Genomic DNA, 25,136 nt, shown 5'->3' on the forward strand with positions numbered 1-25,136 from the left:
TGCATTTAAGTATAGCGGCAGGGATTCCACTTCAAACATATTGAATGCAATCAGTGTAATAACATTCTGAAAAAAAGGTTTTCAAATCTCTAACGAAAGCAAATATATTAAATGTATGTTAAGATGAATATATAAAAGTTATTCTAATTTGACATGCCTATCATGAAATATGCACACACGCAGCTCTGCTTAGAAAATGCAGCTTTACACGTGCAAGGCAGCCACACAATACACGCAATAAGGACCAAAAAAAAAAAAAGAATACCTGCTGCGTGAAACTTCTAAATGACATTCTTATTATTCAGACACTGGGAAATTTAATACTTCAGTTTATTTATTTTTTCTCTCTGACAGAAAAACTCAGCCAAAATCATTTTCCACTGCTTGAAAGTCATATCCAGCTCTTTTTCTTCTATTTTTTCCCAGCTCCACTAGTCACTTCATTTTTTTTTTTTTTAAGTTTACTCTGTTGCCTACACTGTATTTCATGCCTTGTGTGAATGCCACATACCGATTCATCTATGAAACAGTAGCTGTTCAGTAACAGCAAATCTTAATCTCATCTCAGCCTGCATGACGGCAGAGTCACATTTGATCAGTCAATTAAAAGGGATTGATGATGTAACAAAGTTTTCTGTAGTTTTAAAGTAAGCTATCGTGTTTCAGAGAAACCCTGGTAAATGTAAAGACCAAAATATTTGGTCTAAAGTACGGGTAGTCACAATCCCCTTCCCTTCCATAGGACATAAAAAAAGCAGAAATGATGAACACGCGCTGCAGCGCGCATAAAACTTTTCATCTTGAGACTCGATTTGATTCCTTGAGAGAAAACATGGAGCTCTACTTGGAAGAAATCAGGGTTAAGATTATTAGAATCGAATGAGTTACTATTAATACAACTCATACGGCACATTTACAACCAGAGTATTCAAATACCAACCCCGTGGAACACTCTTCAATTAAGAAGATGAAAAAAAAAAAATCTAGTCTGTGAGGACCATCTTAACCAAAAAATCACATCATAAATTACAAATTTGTCAGGTAGTTATTACATGATGCATCTCCCACAAAAACAAAAATGAATAAATAAATAAACATAAATCACAACTGTTAACATCACACATTTTGATTTAGAGTGTTAAGAAGCCACAGAATTAATAAGTATAACAGAGGACGGCAAAAATTGGTGGCGGAATAAGGAAAAAAATAAAACAACAACTTGGTGTTGAGTTCTTACCACAATACGCCAGTCATCCTACCAATAAAGGTGTTAGAAAAATAAGATCGAGCAAGAGAGGCAGGTAGAATTAATGAGAGCCATTAAAAAAAAAAAAGTTGGGTTAGAGAAATTGAGGGTACCTCACAAGGGAGAAAGAAAAAAATGATGATGATGTTGCTTCCCTAAAATGGGCACAGAGTGTGACAACAACATATTTCTCAGCAAAGTTTAAGGGAAAATATACTTCCATGCACTGAGGAACATGAGTGCAAGTGAGAAGTGTGGGATCATTTTGGGATAGATGTGGAAGGGTTCCACAAAAATGCAAGAGTATGCCCTCAATCTTCGTAACTACAACTTTTAATTGTTAACTTTTTTTTTTAGCACTGCCACAGGACATTCTGGGCATATAATGTGAACGGTATTTCCAATTATTAAAGCTGGAAGGGTTGATTGAACTTCCCCCTTTCAGGATCGCAATCTAGGTGAATATCAGAGACTGGTCCTTTAAGAGGGTAGCCACAAATTTTCAGGTTCCCCTGTTTTTTTGATGGGGGCAGTTTCTATTCCTTTTAGGTTTGATTGGGTTCTTTCGGTTACTTTGCTTGATATCTGGTATCATTATTGTGTTAAGTTTGTCCTGTAAGACTGTGAAGCCCCAAGCATTCAGCAGCTTCAAGTGCTTTAATTTGATCTGTACTTTTGGGGAACCCCCATGGAAGTGAAAACTGAGCCTGTGTTCAGAGAGTAAAGAAGCCCATTTTCTCTTATGAAAAGTCTTAAGTGTGATCAGAACGACTGAGTTACAGACTCAACAAATTCAGAATCTCTTTTGCAAAATGACTACGGGCATAATTGCCGATGAAAAATGTTGTGCGTACAGTTTCTTAAACAAGAGGCTGTTGGTCATTGAAGAATAGCCATTATTGCACCCATATCAGCATGGTCTTGCAACAGATGACAATGAAAAGTTTAAGAGTCTGTTAGTATTTTCTGATAACTTCATGAACTCCTTTAGACACTGGAACACTGGATAATGTTATCTCTTCCTTTTTGAATAAAAAAAAGAGCAACTTAATTTCAAAACAAAATATTACTAACACAATGACAAAAACTGAGGGGAGAGATACAAAGAAATCATGAAAGACTGCATTCCAGGAGGGGTCATGCAAAAACACAAAAGACAAATTGTCTGTGTCAAAATGTTACATAACCACCACTGTTTTATCCCAAAGATTTTGTATCACCACAGAGACAAGAATTAATCGTACAGAATACACTCAATTCACATAGAGTGTTCAGTGTAACTTGTATTAAAAGTATTTCTTTAAAATCATCGCAAGAAATTACAAGTAGGACATTACAGGCAAGAATGAGTCATTTGATTTAAAAAAAAAAAAATGGTAGATTTCACATTCATCAGCAAAAACATCGATTGGATCAAAACATTCATATTAAAAACGGGTCAACTGTCACAATTCAGCAGGCATACATTAACTTGAGGAGAGAGAGAGATACTGAATAGTTGTATTCTATGATACAGCATGCAGGTATTATGAGTAATAGGTAGATGTATTAAGAAAACCATCAATAGTTGTTCTGATAGTACACCACATTTAGTAACATTAGCAGGTAAGTTTTAATTTTCCTTTTTTTTTTCATTTCATGTCACCTCATGGACTTTATAGCCACTGATTAATTGGTCTTCTGGGATGTTCTGTGAAATACAAAGTAATATTTATAAAAATGAATAATGAAAAATAGTGCCATTTGCAATCAGAAAGCTTTTATAGTCTTGAGACATGTCATAACAAGGAAAGACCTCCTGACGACATGTGACAGATATTACACCAACACTAGAATTTTACCGGTAGGGCATTCAAATTTGACAAAAAAATGGTATTTTCACACGCCACAACCAATACTTTAAAACTGATGGAAGGAAAAAAAGTTTAAGCTATTTTTGCAGCTCTTTAGTTATGTAGCTTTTTAGATGCTTGCTTAAATGGTATCAAACTGCATTCATGCATTTTGAAACAACATAACTGGAATGTTTGCAAAAAAACACATTTTATATTCATATGAATCACTTATAAGTTTATCTTACGTTTTGCAACGGACAAAACAAAAGGAAAACATCTTTTTATTAAAATCAAATGATATATTGCATCTTTGTGCTAAAACATGCAATTCAAGCGAGCAACAAAAAATGTTTTAACACTGCTTTTAGTTTCAAACAAAAGTGGAAAAGGGGAATGACAATTACGACACCTCTTGTTAGATTTTGCAGCATCCGCTTTTGAAACCAACTTTTTTTTTTTCAATTCACTTTGTTACATGCCTGAGAATATGGAAACTACCCCCTGATGATATATGCATGCCTTTCTTTTGTCAAAATTCAAAGCAGCTAAAAAAAAAAAAAAAGAAGAAAAAAAAAAAAAGTGGTATTCTTAAAGTGGCATGCTGTTAGGGCAAAGTCTTTGAATAATGAAAAAACAAAAATGCATCATGATCGAATAATGCCAAATTCATCTCAAACGAAGATATCATACTTGTCCTCATGCAGAAAAATGGAGGGAAATTCCTTCATTCTTAAAAAAAAGAAAAAAAAAATATGTATGGGTTAGATGCAGAGTTGAGAAATATATTACGCAAATTCTTAATTTTACATTTTCTTTGCTGGTAGAAAGAGTCAATGGTGAGGGATAGACAGCAGAAAACAATTAGGTCTTTCTTGAAAAGACACTTCTACCTTTTGATAACATATTCTGCATTGGTGAGAGGGACTCGTTCAGTGATCACCAGGATGTATGTGAAAATTTGACATTGTCATAAATAGCAACGTTCACAAATTCTAAAAGTTTGCATCCTTGTTGTAAGCACTGATGTCTCAAACTCATTATTCAAAGATTATGTGACAAAAACTTGTATTCAGAAACAATATCCCCGTTTGTGCAATACAAAATTGTGTAAATTGGGAGATATCAGAATTGATATCTCGTAACTCTTATCACTGTTCTCTCTGTCTCCCCCTCCCCCCCCCCCCCCCCCCATCCTCCCTCCTCATCTCTTTCACTATTTTCATCACTGGAAACACAGTATTCAAGGGTGAGTGTATGTATGTAAATATTTTCAATTACCTCGTATGACGTGTGCATACCGCAGGCCTCGGGGACATCGAGGAAGTGGTTGGGAAGCGCCTCGACAGACTGCGTGAGGGAGCTCACGCGCACAAAGTTGCTGAAGAAGGCGGGCGGGATGCGGTACTTCACTGCAAGCATTGACGGTAATGGGAGAAGTAACAATCGACGGTTAGAGATTTTGCAAAAAAAATAGCTATACTTTCCCTGTGAGCTGATGTTGGTGGTATATCATCAACCTCTTTCTACACAAGTAGATTGGAATATGACTTATGAAACCAACATCAAATTTAATATGATGGCAAAATGACGAAAAAAAATATTGCAGTTCAAGTCTGATGATTCTGAATACAACAATGCAAAAGATTTATGTACCATTGCTGGGCCTACCTCTAATCGGTATGTCATAAAAATATTAATGACGCATTAATGGGAAAGTCGAAAAGAACTCAGAGTAAAATGTATGGAGGTGAAGCCTACTAGAATATTACTACATATCATCCTACCTTCTCAAAACATGGGACGAGAGTTTTGTGATCTCATACGACAGCATCAGCCAACCGCATCTAAAAGACATAAAAGCTACCACTCTGAAAGAATCTGTCTATAATTTGTGTGTCCTCACACACATTTTCTTTGCCAGTTCAGAACATCTCACAAAAAAAGGAAAGATTTTAATCTTGCTGCACAAGTCCTTCATAATCACCTCCAATATCATGTCTGAAACAATTTTTGACTTGATTCTGAAACCCTGTTGGTCCCTTAACCATCTCATCCTGGAGTTTACCAGGCAAACCATCTCCTTCAAGGAAGATGTACTACTGAATCTATGACAATATGTAACATTTCAAGATCAACAAGTGGAAAAGCAAGCAAGAAACAAGCTTTCAGTAAATAAAATCAGACAGGCAAATTTAAGCAGTGGGTGGGGCTTACATTTGGTGGCCTCAAACTCTCGCTTGGTGGCGTTGGGTCCAATCCAGTAGTCGACCATGGCGGACAGATTGTTCCTGTCGTACTCATCATTGATGTAGCTGCCGTAGATGATCTCGGTGAGGATGTAGCGGAGGCCGATCCAGGAGATTCCCTTCAGGGAGTCGCTGTCTGGAGTGTTATCGCTGAAGATGACCTTAGCAATGTTGAATGCTTCCTAAAGACAATGTAAGATGAAAAGATGAAAGAATGTATCCATCACACAAATTACAGCATTCAAATTAGGAGAACAGTGATTCGTATCATCCACAAATTTAATTCAATGATTAATTGATTGATGGATTGATGGATCGATTCATATACATATTAAGCAAGGTAGCCAATACAGAGGGACAAAGGTGGACTTCCATTCATGTACAGCCTTGTTAAACGTAGCACACAAGCACATGCATGTATGTGCACTAGAAATGATTTGACATTTATACAATGAAAGTCCCTTTTAGTTAATCCTTTGTAAAAGAAAACATAAAGCTATATCTAAAGCAACATATATACAAGAGATGTACATTGTACAAGTATCAGGAGTCAATCTGTACTGATGCAAGTCTCTTTACACACACTCCACAGTTTTCTGTGCTCTGACAATAAATCCCCCAGTGACATGTGCAAAATATTTATGAGTTTATCCTATCAATATACAGCCAATGTGTTTGCTGCCTTCACACTGCAAATTACATCAGCTACCTGTCCATTTGATAAAGTGACCATTAAAGATGAACTGACCTGTAGCTCATTGTGGCTGAAGTCCATGATGTCCGGGTAGTTCCAGCCGGCCAGTCCGAAGCGGCTGCGGAGCCGGACCGTGGCGTGCAGCATGGCGAGGTTGTGGAGGAGGGGCACCCACTCGGACCGCGAGCATGCCTTCAGCGTGTCGGCGTCGAAGGAGCTGACGGCCCGCAGGAGGCTTTCCTTCACAATCTATAATGGTTTACAGGAATTTGGGTTGAAAGTGTGAGGGGAGATATAATGAGCACAGTACAGCAGTTGCAATGATAAACTGGGGTTATCAAAATACATACTGTTTCCATGATGCCAGTATCTGCTTCCATTAGATTAAAATCTTTATCTCTCATATCGAATGATCAAACTTTAAAATAAATCCAAAGTGCACTTATGTCACAAGCTAGTTTATTTGTGTGCTGTCTGGCATTAGGAAACACAGTTAAATCCTAAACACGCATTGGTGGTGCATCATTTCATTTCAATGACGCTTTCTTACGATTTGTATTCATCTATGTAAGTTGTACAATTTTCATTATGACCATCATTGTCAATGTTGTCATCACTGTCACTATACATCTTGTGTCTTTAGCATATATGTATTTGTCTTTGATGCTGTCCCCATTTTCGTTATCATTACATCATTATAATTTGCTATCACCACTATCATCTCCATCACTATCACCAATATCATCATCATTATCACCATCATCAGATTCATCATCCACTTTCATCATCATCATCACCATCATCAACGTCATCTAGGCTTCATCATCACCATCATCATCATCAGCAGCAGCAGCACCATCACTATCATCATCATCATCAACATGACCATCACCATCATCATCATCATCATCACATGCACCATCACCATTATCATTATTACCATCATCTTATTTTTGCCATCAACAACGTTACCGTCATCATCATCATCACCGTCATCACCATTATCATTATTTTGACACCACCTACAACACTCCCTTGTTAATCTCGTGAGTTAAAGAGTGGGACATTGGGTCCACTCACCTTGGGCGTGTCAATGACGACCTTCACTGCATACTGCAGGAGCCGGACTGGGATGTTACGGCTGATCTGGGCTGAGATCCAGAGCCGGAAGGGGCTCTCACCTCCCTGCTTGTTGTCGTTCTCCTGGAGGAGCGTCTCCAGGGCGTTGAGGAGGTTGGGGGCGTTGTGGGCTCCCTTTAGCATGATGCAGGTCCCCTGGAGTTGTCATAATAAGGATGTGGAGAGGAAAAAAAATGTTTGCTCCTATCTAATACACTTTTTTGAGGAAAGATGTTACTGATAGTGTCCTTGAAAAGAGAACTATTGGTATCTAAGAACTATGAAGTACATTTACAACTACAGCTTGTATCCTGAAAGAAGGCAGATACATGTACCATGTGAGAGAAATACTTATATACTTATCTCTTTTCCTTAAATACACCTCTTCAATTTCTAACATCTGTAGATACTGCAAAGAAAACTCGGCAAAAAAAAACAAACCCAGAATGTTCACTAAAGGGCCCCTCTCAATCTATGGCATATTTCTCAGTCAGCCCTTTGTGTGCCACATCAATTACTTGTCCATACATGTGTGTATGACATTTGTGCACATTTGTCTCACTAGCACAGAATAGGTTAAAGCTCATGATGAAATCATACTCAAACTCTTCTACTAGATCCAACCCTAACCATCTTTCTAATCCCACCTCCTGCATCGCCTTCTGGATGGCCTTCCGTGCCCTCCTCTCCTCCCCGGTCTCCGCGTTGCTAAGCGACACCACGGAGGAGCGCATCTGCTTCTTGGCGGCCATCTCGTGGAAGATCCTCTCAGCCAGGTCGCCCTCTCTGGTGTAGAGCATGAGGATCGGGATGGTAGGAGAGGTCTGCCGCATCACTAGGCCGGGGTCGATGGGGACGTCCCCAGCGTACCTTGGTTTAGAGGGAGAATCAATGTACATTGTATTTGCAATTACCTTAATCTGTTTGGATCAAGCTCAGAGTGAATGTTAATGAATGTATATTCACTGAAGAAAGAAGAAATGTAGATATAAAATCAATCAATAAATCAAGCAAGCAAGCAATAAACCAACTAATCAACCACCCAACCAATCAACAAATCAATTTATCTACCAGTTAATCAATCAATTATAGCACCACATAATGGGGATTATGGGGATCAGGTAATCTGTATTCATTGAAAGATTAGTTTCCAGACATCTGTGCCAATTGGTGTAGAAAGCATACTGTCCAGTTTGCAAGCCGACTGACGAACAAAGCACAGTGAAGGTTGTTGCCTAATCTTTTTCGCAAAGAGGCATAGGTTACAGAAATAGATCACCCAATATCCTTAATCCTAAACTGCCTTTCTTCAATTCCTCAATTTTTCAATCGTGCATTTATATAAAGCCTGTGTGTGCTGTAAGTGCCGATTGGCACAAAAAAACACCATAGCATTTTACACACTGTTCAAAGTTCATGACACAGAAATGTTTAAAACACCAGGTTGAGTACTTGGGTGGCAACAAAAGTAATACATGTATCAGCAACCAAGCATTCAGACTCTCACTTCTTTCCCAGAGAGGCGCTGACAAACACGCTGGAGGCCTGGACAATGCGATCGGACCGGAACGCCCGGATGACCATCAGCCTCTGCATGGGGTTGTAGTGGTCGTCCATCTTCTCGGGCAAGGGGTGGGTTTCGGGGTACTCATGCTCCCCAAGGGTACGCCACTGGGTCTCACGGCCGTCCTTTGGCATGCGCTCAAACATGTCCTGGAACCACTCAAAGTTGATTGCCAGGGACTGTGGGAGAAGAGAAAATTGAAACCTTTTATTCACATCTGTCTATAGACAACATAATAGAGACAGGATCTGGTATGCACAAGAATGCCATAAATATCATCAAAGTCTATGATTTTTTTATGACATACAAATAACCATGATACTCATTTTGCACTTCAATAGATATTCTTTAGAAATTCTGCTGTAAAACCTGAGATATCTAAACAAACATTTGATCAATTAATGTTCCCAATCTGAGAACTTAACTTCGCAATTGGGCAACTGACATTTAAATCAATCTAATCTATTTAAATTACTCCAATTTTGGGCAAACTTTCAGTGATTTCTAAAATTCTCATCAAGAGCAGTCACATAACACAAATTGTCTTAAAGGGTACCTTTTTCAGCAATGGTTCATTCCATGACTTCAGGGAGCATATAGCAGTCTAATGATCAAACATGTGCACATGACAAACCCAGAGAAGGAAGATTGTATTGTGTATTTGTATTGTGTGAATGTGGGGCCTTAAAAAGAAAAAGCGCATCAAAACCTTGGAGCATTTCATTTCCTATATGAATCTACTCTCTTTTCTTTTCTTTTCTTTTTTTTTTTTTTTTTTTTTTTTTCATTTCTGCAAACATCTAGTCATCACCATGTGAAGCACATTTCAAGCAAGAATTGCACAATGGTCCTTGCAATGCATATACCATGTATTCCTGCTATTGGTTCCCCACTGTTCCGGATATAACAGAACAACTTTGGCATGGCATAAGGTGTCCAATGTGGCCAAAGCAACTGACCTGCAGATTGTGAAACTGGTCATCCAGCATCCAGTCGAACGGCTTGCGGATCTGGCACACCCGGTGGTCCGAGGGTGCCGACAGCCCCAGGGCGTTCATGATGGCCGAGCCAAGCTGCGGGGAGATGACGTACTCCCTCTCGCCGAAGCCAACATTGCCGAGGGAGTCTTCCACCTTTCGGGGGCAGGAGGGTCGAGGCAAAACATGTCAATGATTAATGGTTTATTTCTACAGCAACTTCAATACAAAGCAAGCGACCTATTTGAATTTTAGGGGGTATGAAACTCAAACATACAACAATGTGGATTGAATGAATGCAGCACTATTAGTTATTGATTGACATATATTAAAGTGAAAGTTTGAGGAACATCGGACAATCTGTTAAATCTTGGTGATGCCCTCACTGGATATGATGTCACTCATGGAAAATAATACAAAGGAAATAGCAAGATAATTCTACAAATTTCATATTTTATGAAAAGTACACATTCCCCCAACTAGTTACTGACATTCATTAAGGGTAATATTGTTCCCCCTGCTTTCTGAATGGAATTAGTCAAGTGCTCTTCTGTTATTTTTTCTATATATTGTTTTTCTCATATTATTTTCCACATATGACTTCACTAAACAGTAGTCTTCTCATAAAGCATTGGCAGCACCAAACCTGTAAACAAAAACACAACTTTTGAAAGGATTGTCAACCAATTATCCTAAAACTTTCACTGATGTGTTCTACTAATATCACCACATTCCCTCAATTCATATTTGAGCTTCATTCTTTTCTTTTTTTGAGAGAGAGAGAAATAATGAAAACAGCTTGCCTGTATGAACATGGGAAAAATTACTCTGACAATAAATGTAGGCTGAGCGTCAAAGCATGCACTCAGAAACAAAAGAAGTCTCGGAAGATCACAATATGAACGAAAATGTTTGTTATACATCGTTAAAGCTACATCAATTGCATCATCCACAGTTGAAGCATTCTGAGCAGTTGTATGTGTTTCTATAGGGAGAAATATTTCTGCGTGTTGCCCCTTTTTACCTCCATGGCCAGAAAGACGGCATAGATGTGTCTGTCTCTCTCCAGAAGGGACCTGGCGCTGGTCTGGAAGGCATTGTATGTCAGGCGCTCCACCACCGCCTTGACCGCAGCCCTGCGAGACGACAATTTCGTGAGTTTTTGAGAAGAGAAAAGCGAGAGGAAAAATCAGTCACACACACAAAATGGAGACCAGTCACAATAGGGACATGTGTTAGCTGTGATGGTGTGTATTAAAGGGACACTGACTGGGATACAGCAGATGATGTATCACATTTGTACTTCAGTGAGATTAATTTGGGAGAAAACTCCAAATAGCAACTGATTGACAACTGACTGATTCACGAATTTGAAAAACTCTAAATAGCTTTAATATAACAATACTACTCTATGGAAGTTTGGTGTAATTAAACTACATGTATCTGACCTGTTCCGTATTGGAAATTACACAAAAACAGCAAAGGATTATTGTTCTACTTTAGTGAGCTTAAAAAATAAACAATAGCAAGTGATGTACATGTACACTATACTACTGTAGGGAACATTTAGTTGTGAGTTAATATTTTGATCTGTCAAGTATTGAAAATTACAAAAGAAAGAGCAAGTACTCATAGAGAAACTCAGAGATTATGAAAGGCTGTTTCCACAATTTTCTTTCAAAGACAATGGATGAAAATTATCACATTCTAATCCTGGCAGGGGGCTTTGCTTGTCAGCTGAAGAAACCCGAAAGTGGCACCAGAAGTTGCGCTGAAGGCCTTTTTTTTTTTTTTGCTTGTTAGCTCATGAAACCCGGAAGTGGGGCCCCCCACTTTTGAAAACGCTCCGCCCGCCCTGGCTTGGGCCTGTCCATCTACTCACTCACACATGTTTTAACAAAATGCATGCTGCGCTCAAGTCTGCTTATCACTATGCGATCAGGACTTGCTCACACAGTGTATATAACAAATCCACCTCATAATTTTCTATGTGAGGTGTTTCTCCACGAGTATGTGAATTAATTGATACACACAAATAACTCTACATATATCATAACACTTTACTATTACTTGTTCACCTCAAGTGGCATAACATATGATGGGAGAAAAATATCATAGCACCATGACAAAGTGAACTGTAAGTTGTACTGTCCAACACCATAATTTCATCCTAAGATTGCTTAAAGATTTTAAAGACTTAAATCACTAATTTGCACGCATTTGCATATGAAAAAGTTAGATGTTAAGTTCAATTATAGTTCTACAATATGAATCTAAAAATATTCTTTCATTTGAGTGGTCACAGAACTTTAATACATGAAATAGAGCTTAAAGCCATGTGGAATCAACATTCTCTTTTTTCACTTGAGGCCAATATTGCAAATTTGAGTCAAAAGATAAGGATTCCTTAGGTAATATGACCTGACAGAAATGATTTTGAGTGAGCTGATGCAATCTTTGAGAAAAGGAGGATGGCATTTTGATTCTTTTTTTCCAAGTGCAGGTTTCTGACCTATGATCCTCGCAACAAAGCCTCACGCGATGCTCATCTTAATTTTGTTTTCAGAATGGACTCTAGCAAAGTGGATTGAGCATGAGATGTCTAATCTAATGACATGATCGGCAAGTCCTCATTTACACAGTTGTACTTGTTTAATGCAAGTGCAGAGTATGTGTATATATAATTATGTAATCATGCATTTTTGTACATAGTATGAACCCATGCTCACAAAGGTGTGCAGCAATGCAATCAAGCAACAGATATTTTGAGACTTTTGGATTTGTTGGATTTGTACAGCAGACAAACTATTTCACCTCACACACATCATACAGTTATATCTCAACAACAATTACAGGACAAACAAACTCAATTTCAGATAATTAATTCAAGACAACAACAAAAAAATGCAACCACTGCAGCGTACTCAAAACGGAAAAAATATAATAGAAATTTGAAATTGATTAATATGTATAGGAGATAGTTGTGACCTTAAGAATATATATACCAGGTCATGAACGGAATAGTGAATAGTGATAAATATATAGATTTTATTTCTGGGGATAGTGTTTTTATATTACCATGAAAGGGAAAGTGGTGATTATGCAAAAGGCAAAAGTGGAAATGAAAGTGAGGGGTTGAGACAGAGTTAACTTGATTAAATAGGTAAAGAAGATAGGTGGATCTATATAGATATTTTTTTTTGCATTTACTGCACTAAAAATGAAATGATTTTGCAGAGATGCTTTTTTTTTTGAGGGGGTGGGGGGGGGGGGGGGGAAAGCGCGGGGGGAGGGAGGGGGATGGGATAAAGTGGGGTACATGATTATATGTTATACCATGGGCAGAAAGAGAAGATGGAAGTGAACTTACGATCTGTCAGGCATGCAAGCAAAGGGGAGTGAAGAAACAGAAGTTAGGTCATGCAATAAATAGCATTCGTGATTGACAGAGTATTTGTTGTTGTTGTTGTTGATCATTCATTCTGTGGAACGGGAGACCCCCCAACCTTTCTGAATGAAAAATATGGATGATTTGGCTCAAAGGAAGAAAAGAAAGAGCAGTTCTCATAGGATTGTGTAGTAAAATTATCATGAAAAATAGGAAATTTGTACTGAAACAAGAGCCTGGAATGGTCAAAATCCAGATTCTTTCTGCCAAATTCAGAACGGTTGGGAGGTCTGGAACAGCCATGGCTTGGACTCATACATTGTATTTGTCATGCAGCATTGCCGGGCAGGCAGCTATAAAATCTTCATACAGCAAAACATATTTTAATGCCTGAGTGTGTACATCGTTGTTGGGAAGGAGGGTAGCCCACATTGCTATACAGGCATCTTTTCAAACAACAAGCATGCATCAAAAATCGAAGATACTCATTCTGGTGCAAGTCACAACAAAACATTGAAGCAGGCAGTGGTAAAAATAAGCCTCAGAGACTGCAGCACCACTTCACATAGAAATATCGCCTTAAAAACATCTCAGCAAGTTTCAGTCATATTAACATTCAAACAAATTCTCAGTTCTTTTTAAATATGGTGTATTAGCAGCACATCTAAATAACTTGATAAGAATTTGGCATGCTGTACAAACATTTCATGTAGCATAACAGCTCTGTAGAGGAGAGACCATTAAAAAAAAAAAGTTGAAAGAAAGAAATGTGCATGCAACTTCAACAGATTACAAGGCCTGTATTTGCATCTTGAATGTGACGAAGAATCAATGCCGTTTTTAATTCATTCTTTTCAAAGAAAGGCAGATTTTGAGTGTATCTGGATTTGCAGCTTTCTGAGTGAAATGTACAGTGAGGACTGGTCTGATTTGCTGAGCTCAAAGAATATATTTCTAAGAGGCCTAGAAGAAATGAGCAGAAAAGTTTAAAGACTCCAATGTGGTCAGTAGAATATGATATCTAACATATCTGAGAAATAACAAGAGTGATGGCAGAATTGAACATAATATGATGATGATTAAAGTGAATGATGCATTTTGTCTCTACTCAACTTGAGAATAGAAAGAGAAAGTAATAGATCATTGTTCTTTGATAAAATGACAGATCTTGTTTCATGCAGCTAGCACAGCCCACTGATTCTACTCAATAAGCCTGGAGGATCTACAATATCCATATGTGGGAGAAAGTTTAGATCGACAGAGAATAATTTTGACCAGCTGATATGCACCCACCTCTCCGAGTGCTTGATGGAGATGTCGTACGTCTCAAGGAACTGCTGCCACGACGTCTGGTAGATGTAGTTGATCTCGGCCATGCCGCGGGCCACGTCGAAACAGACGGCCCCGCGCCGCGCGATGGAGCGGTAGCCCTCCCGGGCATTGTGGATGGCATTCTCTGAGATCTGGACTCTCTCTTGGCTAAAGGCGCAAAAGGAATAAGAAATGGACATGACATTTGAAGCAGAATCCACAATATCTCTACCAGGGTCAAAGTTGGGGGTATTTAGCCAAGTGAATTCCTGCACATTACTGACTTAGCAGTCATATAGACACAATATATATTGAACAACAGTATTGACACTCCTATTTCAGCCAAAGGTTGCAAACAATGCTATGCAAATCTATGAACCATCAAGGATATCTGGCTCCACGTTGTAGTCTAATAAACAGATGGCTGAGATGTGCCTGATTCTGCACGAATGTGATTTATCACCATTTTGTATGCAAGGCTAGGAATACCACCACCACCAGTGCATAGCAATATGACCTCACACCAATTACAGCAAAGAATTAGAGTTACATGGACACTAATATATGACAGAGTCTGTTAACATCATTCATGCCACAGCTTCAAATAGTGAATTCTCTCCTAAAATCCACAGCTTACACCTACTGAAACCTTCATCTTTGAGGCTGTTGTTGACTTTATCCAATTGATTAAAGAGGGCCCCCAATGAATTTGCATCTGGCCATATGAATCACACAGATTGGACATCTCAAGCAACGTCAAAGCAAATCGGACACAAAATTGATTGACCATTTTGAATGTTGCATTCAGCGTCACACTGAACTGCAAACACCATTACATAATACATTTATCAGTTGCCTCTAGGAACATCTTTGATTGCAAAACAAGTCAGCTAGCTTTTAACAACAACAAAACCAAAACGTTCGTCTCACCTCTCCAGGGTTTCATCGTAGTGCTTCTTCATATCTGCCAGCTTCTTGGTGGTGGCGAGATCGTTCAGGAGCCTGTTGTCTGAGGCTAGGCACTCCAACATTTGGTCCTCCAGCTGGTTCAGCTGCTTCATGTTTGCAATCCGCTCCTAGGGAGAAGAACAGTAGGGACACACATTGCAGGAACATGTAAAACAACATACTCATTTAACCACAATTCAAATTTATGTCCACTTTTGTCAGAACATAACACACTGTACTATATGGCAAATATTTTGCGAGGTTTTTATTTTCATGAATTTTGCAGGTCAGATGCTATTTGCAAATTTAAAGACACACAAAAGTACACACTGTGATCCCGATATGAATGTGACATGTACGTATACATTTCTCCATTCAGAACTATACTCCAAGATTGCGAATTTAACCACTCGTGAAATCATCGGGAAGTCCTGATTCGCGAAAATTTAGACTTACTGAATATTTGGCGTATACAGTACACAATCACATGCAAACATGCGTAAAGACACACAGGGAAATACATTCAATTCAGCGCAGTCGATGATATCTACAGTTTATTCAAACTGAATAGTTTGACTGCTTGCAGTGTCAGTCTCATTTCCAGCAGCTTATATTGACAACAAGTTTTGTCAAACTTTTCATGGATGTGAAGCAATGAATGCAACCAGCGATACATCATGATTTACTTCCAGGAACATTGTAACAATTTCAATAATACCTCCGGCGACACTTTGTGGCGAAGGCATAAAAACTTTGATCGTCCATGCATGATTAAATAGTTTATCAATGCAGCTAGCAACCAGTATTTGAGTGACCAAAGTAATTTGTGCTTTCAATATGGCATTTACATGGAGATGGTAGAAAGGAAGGTACCTTATGTTATAACTTTACATGACATTTGCAATGAGGGAGTGATCAAAAGAAGGTCCAGTCCTAACCTTGAGGGCAGTGATGCGGTCCTCCTCAAGCCTTGCCTTCTCCAGGGCCATGAAGCGGTCGAGCAGCTCCTCCTCGCAGTCCTCCCGGGTCTGGTAGAAGGACATGACGGCGGTGTAGGCAGCCAGGGAGTGGGGCACGGCGTGGGGCTGGCAGGTGGTGTGTAGGTACAGCCGGAAGTTGGGGTGGCACTCCACCTCGTGATCAGCAACCTTCACACAAGACCCCAAAAAACCCGTCCATGTCTTTATTGTTATCAACCTTTCACTGAGTGTTTCACTTAATCTTTCTGCATTTACCGAGTCTTCATGTATGTTAGGGGCAAATTTCCTGTTTTTTATAAAGTGATGGGCCTCCAAAACATACAAGGGGGTTGTTTCATAAAGTTGTTCTTAAATTTATGACCGACTGGAACACGTTCTGATGTGCTATACTTATCAGAATTTCAATAATTCAGCACTAGAACTGATCATCAGTCGTTCTTAAGTCATTCGTAACTTTAAGAACAGCTTTATGAAACATCTCCCCCCCCCCCCCAGCCTTTCAACCCTGAAAGTATCATTGAATATTAGCAGTATATTCATGCTCCACAATGCAAATATTTTTTTTCTTTTCTTTTTTTTTAAATACTGCATTAGGTATTTGCACTGCTAAATAATCTTGCTGGGCATGAGAATCAGATTAAAACAAACAAACAAACAAACAAATTTAAATGTGCATACCATCATCTTAAAGTTAGCCTTGCCCTTGATGAAGGCCAGCCTGCTCCTGAGCAGCCGGTAGAAGCGTGGGTCCTGGGCCAGCTGGTCCACATCGCAGTCCATCAGGACCAGGGGAGTCCCCTCCGTCAGGCATGTCTCAAGCTGGGCCCGCAGCTCCTGGGTGGTGGACGAGAGTGTATCCCAGAGCTCATTACATTTCCTATCATATATACGTAAAAGCCCCCAAGCCAGAACCACCCATTCAATGAATTGCCATGATATAAGGAGTTATGAGAAAACCAGGTCTGATGTATGTGTTCTTTCTTAGGCAAAATGTCACATACTGATATTGATTGGCATATTGATATTGAGTGTAGATATTGTAAGCAGAACATTTTGTTGAATTTGGCATGGATTCAGACTAGTCTATCATGTATTCTTGGAGAGTATGCCACATACAGCAAAGTTGATACAAGGATGACATATACATGTACCAAAAAACAAAGCACATGCACTTGCACATGCACATACCATGCCCCCCACACACACTAGCACAAGGAAAGTAGCAGGCAGTTCACTGAATTCTCAAGATGGGTGTCAAAGGGTGATTCAGGGGTTTATTAAGTCCTTTCATACGTTCCTACCAAAGGACATTTGAAATACAATGTAAGAAGTTTCACCCACATGGTACTTGAGGATGACCAGCTGACCGCTGAGGTATGACTTGATCCAGTCCAGCACCCGGCTGGTGGGGTCACACAGCAGTGACCAGGCGGAGGAGCTCAGTTCTTGCATGAGGTAGCAGGCGTTGTCCTGGGAGTTTGGGGTGTTGGGCAGCTTGAGGATGTTCAGGGACTCTATCTCAACCTGTGTGCAGTTGGAAGAAAATGGGGAAATGGAAGGAGGGGACAACCAGGCTTCAATGGGGATATAAAGACCATGCTCCATGAAGCAGTTTCATCTCATTTCACTAGCAGCAACTACAATACAACTGAAAGACCATAAAAATGAATCTGCAAGTAATGTTGCATCTTGATGGAAACATGTATAAAGCATTCTTTCAATATTCTATGAAATAACAGCATTTGAAGTAACAAATACTGTTAGTTTTCAAACGAATATGAAGGTTAATTTGAGTTTTCAAAATCTTCAACTCTAATACTTAAAGTCAATAACAGCATTTCTAGTCTTTATCCCTTTCTAGAACTGAAGATCATTTTTGCTGGTTTCAGAACACACGCCAGCCAGCCAAAAGCAGCACGAAATCTGAGAAAAATCAGTGCACCGTGAATATTGATGTGTTTTACGGTATCTGCGCCTCTCGCCCACCTTCCCATCCCACTCACCGGCTCGTAGAGGAACTGGATCAACGAGACGTCCTTGAGAATGCGGCGCCTGGGGATGGGAAAGCCCAGCTCGGCGCACACCTGGCCAAAGTAGTCCCCCATGCGGTGACGTGAGTCGGTTGTCATGCCGCCACAGTAGGTGAGGAAGGCCGCGGCCACGATGCAGTTGCTCAGCAGGCACTCGTTGTCCGAGTTCTCGTCCACATACGTCTGCCAACGCTCCTTTTCTTGCTGCAGACTGTCCAGATTCAAAATATGAAACAAAATTTTAAAAATCATAATTTATGTTTCAATTCTAGATCGTCCAGGGTCACCATCTTAAATAAAGTTGTGATTAAAATCAGTTTTAGATATCATAAAATTTGTGGTTGATTTCATCTTGCGATTCATTTCAAATATCCATCTCAATATACAGATCAAACTTAAATTGCGATCAATCTGTATGAATTGCAGTAATTCTATGACATTGAATCAAACTCGGTATCTTCATATCACAAATCTGAATTTCCAGTCCCCTTGAAATTCCTTCAGCGGTAAAGAGTCGTATCTCCGCTATCAAATGATACCCCATTCAGAAGTTTGATGCCAAAAATGACTGATTAAGTGAAACTTCTGTGGCAACCTAAAATTTGTAATTGATTTTTTATTTCCTGCAATTGTTTTAGAATCAATTGAAGATTTTGACTCATTTTTTATCAACTAAGTCCTAAAAGTTACCAATAGCACAATAGCAACATTTTAATAAGATGATTTTGTCATTGATTGCAAAGTTGCGATTGATTGGGGGTCTTACAATTGATCGCAACTCTATATTTGTAAGATAAGGCTCAGGTAAACATTTCACTCGGTCAACTGAGATTGTTTTGGTGAGGTAAAACGAGAAGTCCGTCTGAGCTGGTTAGATTTTTGAGCAGAGCAAAGACAGTGGTGTAATGGTATGATGCTCATGCCATAGTTGCTACATTTATCTTGGGGGGGGGGGGGAGGGGATTGCAGCTCATTATTCGAAAGGTGCATCATTCCAAAGGTTCATTTCATTATTCCAAAGGTTCATTAATCCGAAAATGAAATAAGGTTTGGCAGAGCGGAACTCTTCTTTTTCGGATTAACCTTCCTTATTCCATTTTCAGAATAACAAACCTTCAGAATAATTAACCTTATTATTTCACTTTCAGATAATTGGAATAACAAACCTTATTTAAATTTTGGATTAACAGAATCTTATTTCATTTTTTTTTTGGACTGACAAACCTCGCAGTGACAAACCTGAATAACACCACAAATGTTCGAATTAATGAACCAAATTTCATTCTCAGACTAACGAACATCTACAGCTGTAGGTATACAGAATTTGTGTGTTTCGGAATAACGGACCTTGAGTTCGGAATGACAAACTTGACTTCGTTTTCAGATTGATGAACCCTTCGGAATGGCGAACATCACCCGGAAGGGGGAGGGGATGGGGGATGGGGTAGCTAGTTTCTGGCTCACCTGACAATCATGTTGGTGGCGGCTCGGAGCCTCTCGTTGCTGGCCGACAGCTCGATCTCCAGGGAGTGCTTCTCGACCACGGAGGCGTCGAACTGGCGCTGGAGCTCGGTGACCTCCTCCTGGAGGGTTGGGATGTCTGCCTCGGTGTACTCCCTCTCTGGCTGGGGGACGGGGACCTCCTCCTGGTTGGCTGCCTTCGCCTCCTGACAGGTGTGAGTTTGAATTTGTGTTTATTTATAACAACAACATATGTACAAGAAAGTTTGAATACGTGTTTATACATCAACATTAATACATTGTACATAGCACACATAACTATCCAAACGATCTAAAAACATATCGAATATATAATGGATAAATGATTAAGTAATCTAAAACTATTTATCAAAAAAGAGCTACATTATGGCAATAATGTACACAATGAGGTTGCTAAAAGAACCAAGAGGTAGCACAAGTGCTAGTAGGTGTTGGTCCTTGAACATGTGTTACATAATGAACAAATAAAATATGTATAAAATACAGCTATAACATTATTGATTTATCATTTGTAGGTGGGGAAAACCAAGCACACATTGCTTTAATACAGTAGTCCTCTGAGTACATGTATTACTGTAAAAGTGCATATTTTTCGTGTGAGTAATTTTTCACCCTTAGCCGGGTAAGATAAATTTTGTATGTTTTCTAATCCTATGTACAGAACCAAGACATTGATTAGTGGAACATATAACGAGTAAAAATATTTGTGTGATTTATATTTTCGTGCATTTTTTGCATTTTTGGTAAGCTCATGTAACGTATGCTCACTGATAAGTCTAAAGATGGTATAAAACAATGTTAAATGGAATTTGAGAGCTGTTATTGTCTTCCCTAAACAATATCAGGCCATTCTGATTGAGTTGAAAAAAACACAAACAAACATCAAATTTGCAGTGAACACTTATTGACCTTCACATGTTAGTATACATACATGTCAGTCCAGTATTACATATGTTTGCTGCAAAATGTTCATTTTGGCATAAATACTAATAGATTGCTTGTTTGAAGCGATTTTGTGGTAGTTATCTCTCGTCAAAGAGTTTTAAAAGATTGTATTGTTTTGGTCGATATTGAACTTTGGGAAACCAAAAAATAACCAGGCTTCCCTGAAAAGTATTGTTTTGCTGTGAAAATACCCATTTCCAATGTTACTATTACAAATCTCAATAGCACCATTGTTGTTAATATCATTCTGAATGTTGTTATCATTGTTAAGTATTAGATTTATTTATATTGATGTTACCATATCCATCACACTTATCATTAGTGCTCTTATTATCACAATTGATGTCATTGGATTATTGAGAGTTACTTTCTCAGTTGAGTGGCAACACTAATAAGCAATATGATCAGGGAAATAAATATTTCTACCTACAGGTAGCTGCCTCTATCTAAAGACCCTGGAAAATTGGCATACATATCCATGAATTAAAACTTCTGATTGGTAGTCCTGTGCAGTATGTTTCAGCTATGAAAGATCAAGGCCAAGATATTTTGTCTGCTTCAGATAATGAGTTGGGTTCAATCTGTCCAATAAAACAAAATCCATTAAACAGCTAACAGGGAATGACCAATGTTGAGTGTCTTACAAGGAGACCTAATATTGATGGGAACTCCGCAATCATGGCAGCATTGTTATAATTCCACTTTTGTGCATGCATTAACATTTACAAAGGATGGTCATGCCATCAGTTCCATGCAAAACAGTCATTCATTTAAAGATAAGAAAAAGTTTTGGTACCTCAAAAGTTTCCCTGAATTTCCGTGTTTCAGGTTAAAGTACCTTTCATATAACTAACACTGTGAGACTTACTCGCCCCAAAGTGCTCTAATTTCTTAGTAATTATGCAATTAACTGCGACTAGCAGCCCCATATGCATAGCGTAATCGGGCTTCGCATTGTAGCATTCAGGATCATGACAGATGTAGTATCGCGGGTAAATATCAACTTAAAATCCAAAAAATTCTTCAATTTGAAGACTTACCAATTAAGTTGAAGTCTTGAAAACAGGCTTCGGGCAACGTTTGGTTCTGCCAATAGTCCCTTTCTGTTCGAATTGATGACTGAATGTGACTCTGTCGAGAGGACCTTGGGAGAGCTACATGTACATACACTGATTACTACGGCCAGCGCATATGCACACATCACATGCGAACAAATTTCAAATCCATGAACGGATAAGATGTTTGTGTGCGCATGCGCTGGCCGTCAATTCAGTGTAGCGCTCCCAAGGTCCTCTCGACCGAGTCACATTCAGTCATCAATTCGAACAGAAAGGGACTATTTGCAAAACCAAACCTTGCTCGAAGCCTGTTTTCAACACTTCAACTTAACTGGTAAGTCTTCAAATTGAAGAAATTTTTGGATTTTAAGTTGATATTTACCCGCGATACTACATCTGTCATGATCATGTAAGCTACTATGCGAAGCCCCATTTAGCTATGCGTATGGGGCTGCTGGTCGCAGTTAGCTACTCAGTATGCGTATGGGGCTGCACGCTGCTGGTTGCAGTTATCATGCAATAATGGTTTCGTACAATACGTGTACTACCTCGCCGCCATACGGCGGCGGCTCTGGTACAAAACCATTATTGCATGATTACTAAGACATGAGAGCACTTTGGGGCGAGTAAGTCTCACAGTGTTAGTTATATGAAAGGTACTTTAACCTGAAACATAAACTAAGACAAGGAAATTCAGGGAAACTTTTGAGGTGATACCAAAACTTTATATTATCTTTAACACCTAACAGTTCCAGGTCTTTGTGGGATGCAAAGCAAATGTTAACTGCAAGTTCACACTAATCTACTTTTTCAACAAGACAGGTTAATATTTGATATACATGTAAAGCAAGCTTTCAGGCCATGCAAAATGCACTAAGGTATTAATCATGCAAGCTCTCTGTACACTGTTGTATGCAATCACATACAAGCCATCACAACCTCTGTTTGAGCAAATGATCGCATCCTCTTTTTTCTTGACTATTCACAACCACCATAGACACAATAAAAAAAAATTTGAGTAAATTCCCCTTCTATCTTCAGCATCCATTTTCAGGCAAATCATTGACAAAAACAAAGAAGCAAGATACTCAGAAACCCTTGCAGGCAATCACGAAACTAGGCAATCACATGACAAACTGGACACATGGGATTATTTGTACAGACACTGCATAGTCACGATTCGTACATGTGACATGCTGTACAAGACACTTATAACAGTGGAAGATATGCACCATGCCCGGCTGATGCAGTTAAAGACGATGATTTTAAGCACACTGACTGGGAAGGTGCCATCAACATTTCCTCTAAACCCTTTAAGGTAGAAGCTGTTATTTTCGCAAAGGTTTAATTTTCACGAATTTTGCAAATCACTGTTGGCCCACGAATTTAAAAACACTCGAAAATATCACCAACAGAGAGGTAAAAATTGCAATGACGTTAGCAGGCATTTTCTCTGAAACATATGTAGGGAAAAGACAATACTGGGATGAGCTTATAACAACTGCACCAATATTGAGAGACATTTCAGCACAAGTAGCCAACATAAAAACATGCCAAATCTACACCCTCAGGGTTTTTTAAGGTTATGCACTCTTACCATATCCTCTCCCTGTTTTAATCAAATGGGCAGACAACAACAAAAAAGCATGAAGAACAGATTAATCAACCGCCAAGGCTTTTGTATTACATTTTATATTTGCCTAACAAGCATACCAAGGATGTGAGATTCTCTCAATCTACGTCTGATTGAGGGCAGTTGTGTGTGACAATTCAAGTACGCTAATACACAAAGATAGCATTCATATTCTTCATGATGATGTTCTTATCACTCCAACATAATTTATGTTAATCATCACATATCAACAATGATTTTACATACCACGTAACAAAAAACAAAATAAATAAATAAAAAATGGGACAAATACAAAATGATCCTTGCCACCCTTTCCAGAAACTCTTCAGGACAAAAGTGAAACATACACATATGCACATCCAGAAGTTCAAATTTTTCAAAATCTAATAAATAATTTGCTGAATCTTTAATGAAATCAGCACACATGAATTTATACATAGGTTTCAACTCGTTTAAAGTACAACTCTTCGATAGATGGCAGACATGGAAAACCTTTTCTACATCCTCCTAAAATAAAGATGAGGAAAGACGGATTGGCCCCACCATCTCCACAATGATGGGAGGTATACACTGTATGTTGGAACCCTTCTCTACTATCATTTCAAAGTAAAGATGAGGAAAGGCGAATCGGTCCACCAGGTAATTCTCTGATCCATGGTGGATGGTAGACATGGGAACCCTTCTCCAATACCCTCCCAAAATAAGACAAAGATGACTGAGGAAAGGCAGATTAGTCTCACCCTCCCCTCCATGATGGGTGGTAGACACGGAAAACCTTCTCTACTATCCTCCCAAAGGAAAGATGAGGAAAGGCAGATTGGTATCACTCGCTCCTCCTAAACAGCTGGTAGGCACAGAAACCCTTCTCCACATTCCTTCTAACGTAAAGGTGAGGACAGTTGGATTGGTCTCACCCTCTCTTCCATGACGGAAGGAAGATGGGAAAACCCTACTCTACTGCCCTCCCAAAGTAAAGATGAGGAAAGTAAGATTGGTCTCGCCCTCCCCTGTGCTCCATGATGGGTGGTAGACATGGAACCCTTCTCTTCATCCCTCCAAGAATATTAAGATAAAGATGAGGAAAGGTAGATTGGTCTTACCCTCTCCTCCTTCTCCCTTTGGAGTCGCTCCGTCTCCCTCTGCTGCTCCTCCAGCTCGCTGACTTGCTTCAGGGCCTGCTGCAGTGGCCCACACTGGTGGGTGTACTCCACCAGGGCGCACACGTAGGCCACCACGTTGCCTGCATCCTCCGAGCTGTAGCGGGTCGCCGCGATGGTGATGTTGGGGCCGCCGTCCCCTGGGGAGGGGCTGCGGCGGGCTGAGGGCGGGAGTTTGGGCATGCCTAAGGGTATGGAGAATTGGGATGGGAGAATGTGGAATAGGGGATAGGGAAAAAGATTAAGTGTAGATGTTGTGGTTAACTTTCAAGTAATGAGCATAATGATTACCTCACCCGTCCCCACACGTAGTCGTAGATCACAACATCAATCCCTTCGCCGCATTCCTAAGGTTAATACAAAGTTTTATGGTTACAGGTCTTTTTCAGTTGTTGCCCCAAGATTGTGTAATTAATTACCACAACATATCCGTCAGTCGTCTTCATTGCTCTCATTTAAATCTTCTTTAAAGACTTACTTATTTGTGAACTGATATTTTTTGTAT

The 25,136-nt window shown here is 39.3% G+C and overlaps 1 protein-coding gene across 1 annotated transcript in view; it reads right to left on the minus strand.

The window, feature by feature from the left end:
- Positions 1 to 25,136, minus strand: part of LOC140242501 (dynein axonemal heavy chain 5-like) — a 93,531-nt gene that overhangs the window by 13,711 nt on the left and 54,684 nt on the right. Inside the window, exons 51-68 of the mRNA XM_072322237.1 lie at positions 24,575 to 24,816; positions 19,803 to 20,005; positions 18,312 to 18,549; positions 17,650 to 17,832; positions 16,987 to 17,142; positions 16,267 to 16,476; positions 15,311 to 15,456; positions 14,363 to 14,548; positions 13,052 to 13,054; positions 10,706 to 10,817; positions 9,664 to 9,837; positions 8,648 to 8,883; positions 7,788 to 8,010; positions 7,102 to 7,296; positions 6,076 to 6,270; positions 5,296 to 5,509; positions 4,360 to 4,490; positions 2,892 to 2,936 (exon numbers count right to left, since the gene is read on the minus strand). Of these exons, the coding sequence (XP_072178338.1) occupies positions 2,892 to 2,936; positions 4,360 to 4,490; positions 5,296 to 5,509; positions 6,076 to 6,270; positions 7,102 to 7,296; positions 7,788 to 8,010; positions 8,648 to 8,883; positions 9,664 to 9,837; positions 10,706 to 10,817; positions 13,052 to 13,054; positions 14,363 to 14,548; positions 15,311 to 15,456; positions 16,267 to 16,476; positions 16,987 to 17,142; positions 17,650 to 17,832; positions 18,312 to 18,549; positions 19,803 to 20,005; positions 24,575 to 24,816 (3,092 nt within the window). The remainder of the gene's footprint in view (positions 1 to 2,891; positions 2,937 to 4,359; positions 4,491 to 5,295; positions 5,510 to 6,075; positions 6,271 to 7,101; positions 7,297 to 7,787; positions 8,011 to 8,647; positions 8,884 to 9,663; positions 9,838 to 10,705; positions 10,818 to 13,051; positions 13,055 to 14,362; positions 14,549 to 15,310; positions 15,457 to 16,266; positions 16,477 to 16,986; positions 17,143 to 17,649; positions 17,833 to 18,311; positions 18,550 to 19,802; positions 20,006 to 24,574; positions 24,817 to 25,136) is intronic.

Source organism: Diadema setosum, chromosome 19 (genome assembly GCF_964275005.1).
Source record: "Diadema setosum chromosome 19, eeDiaSeto1, whole genome shotgun sequence".
NCBI lineage: Eukaryota > Metazoa > Echinodermata > Echinoidea > Diadematoida > Diadematidae > Diadema > Diadema setosum.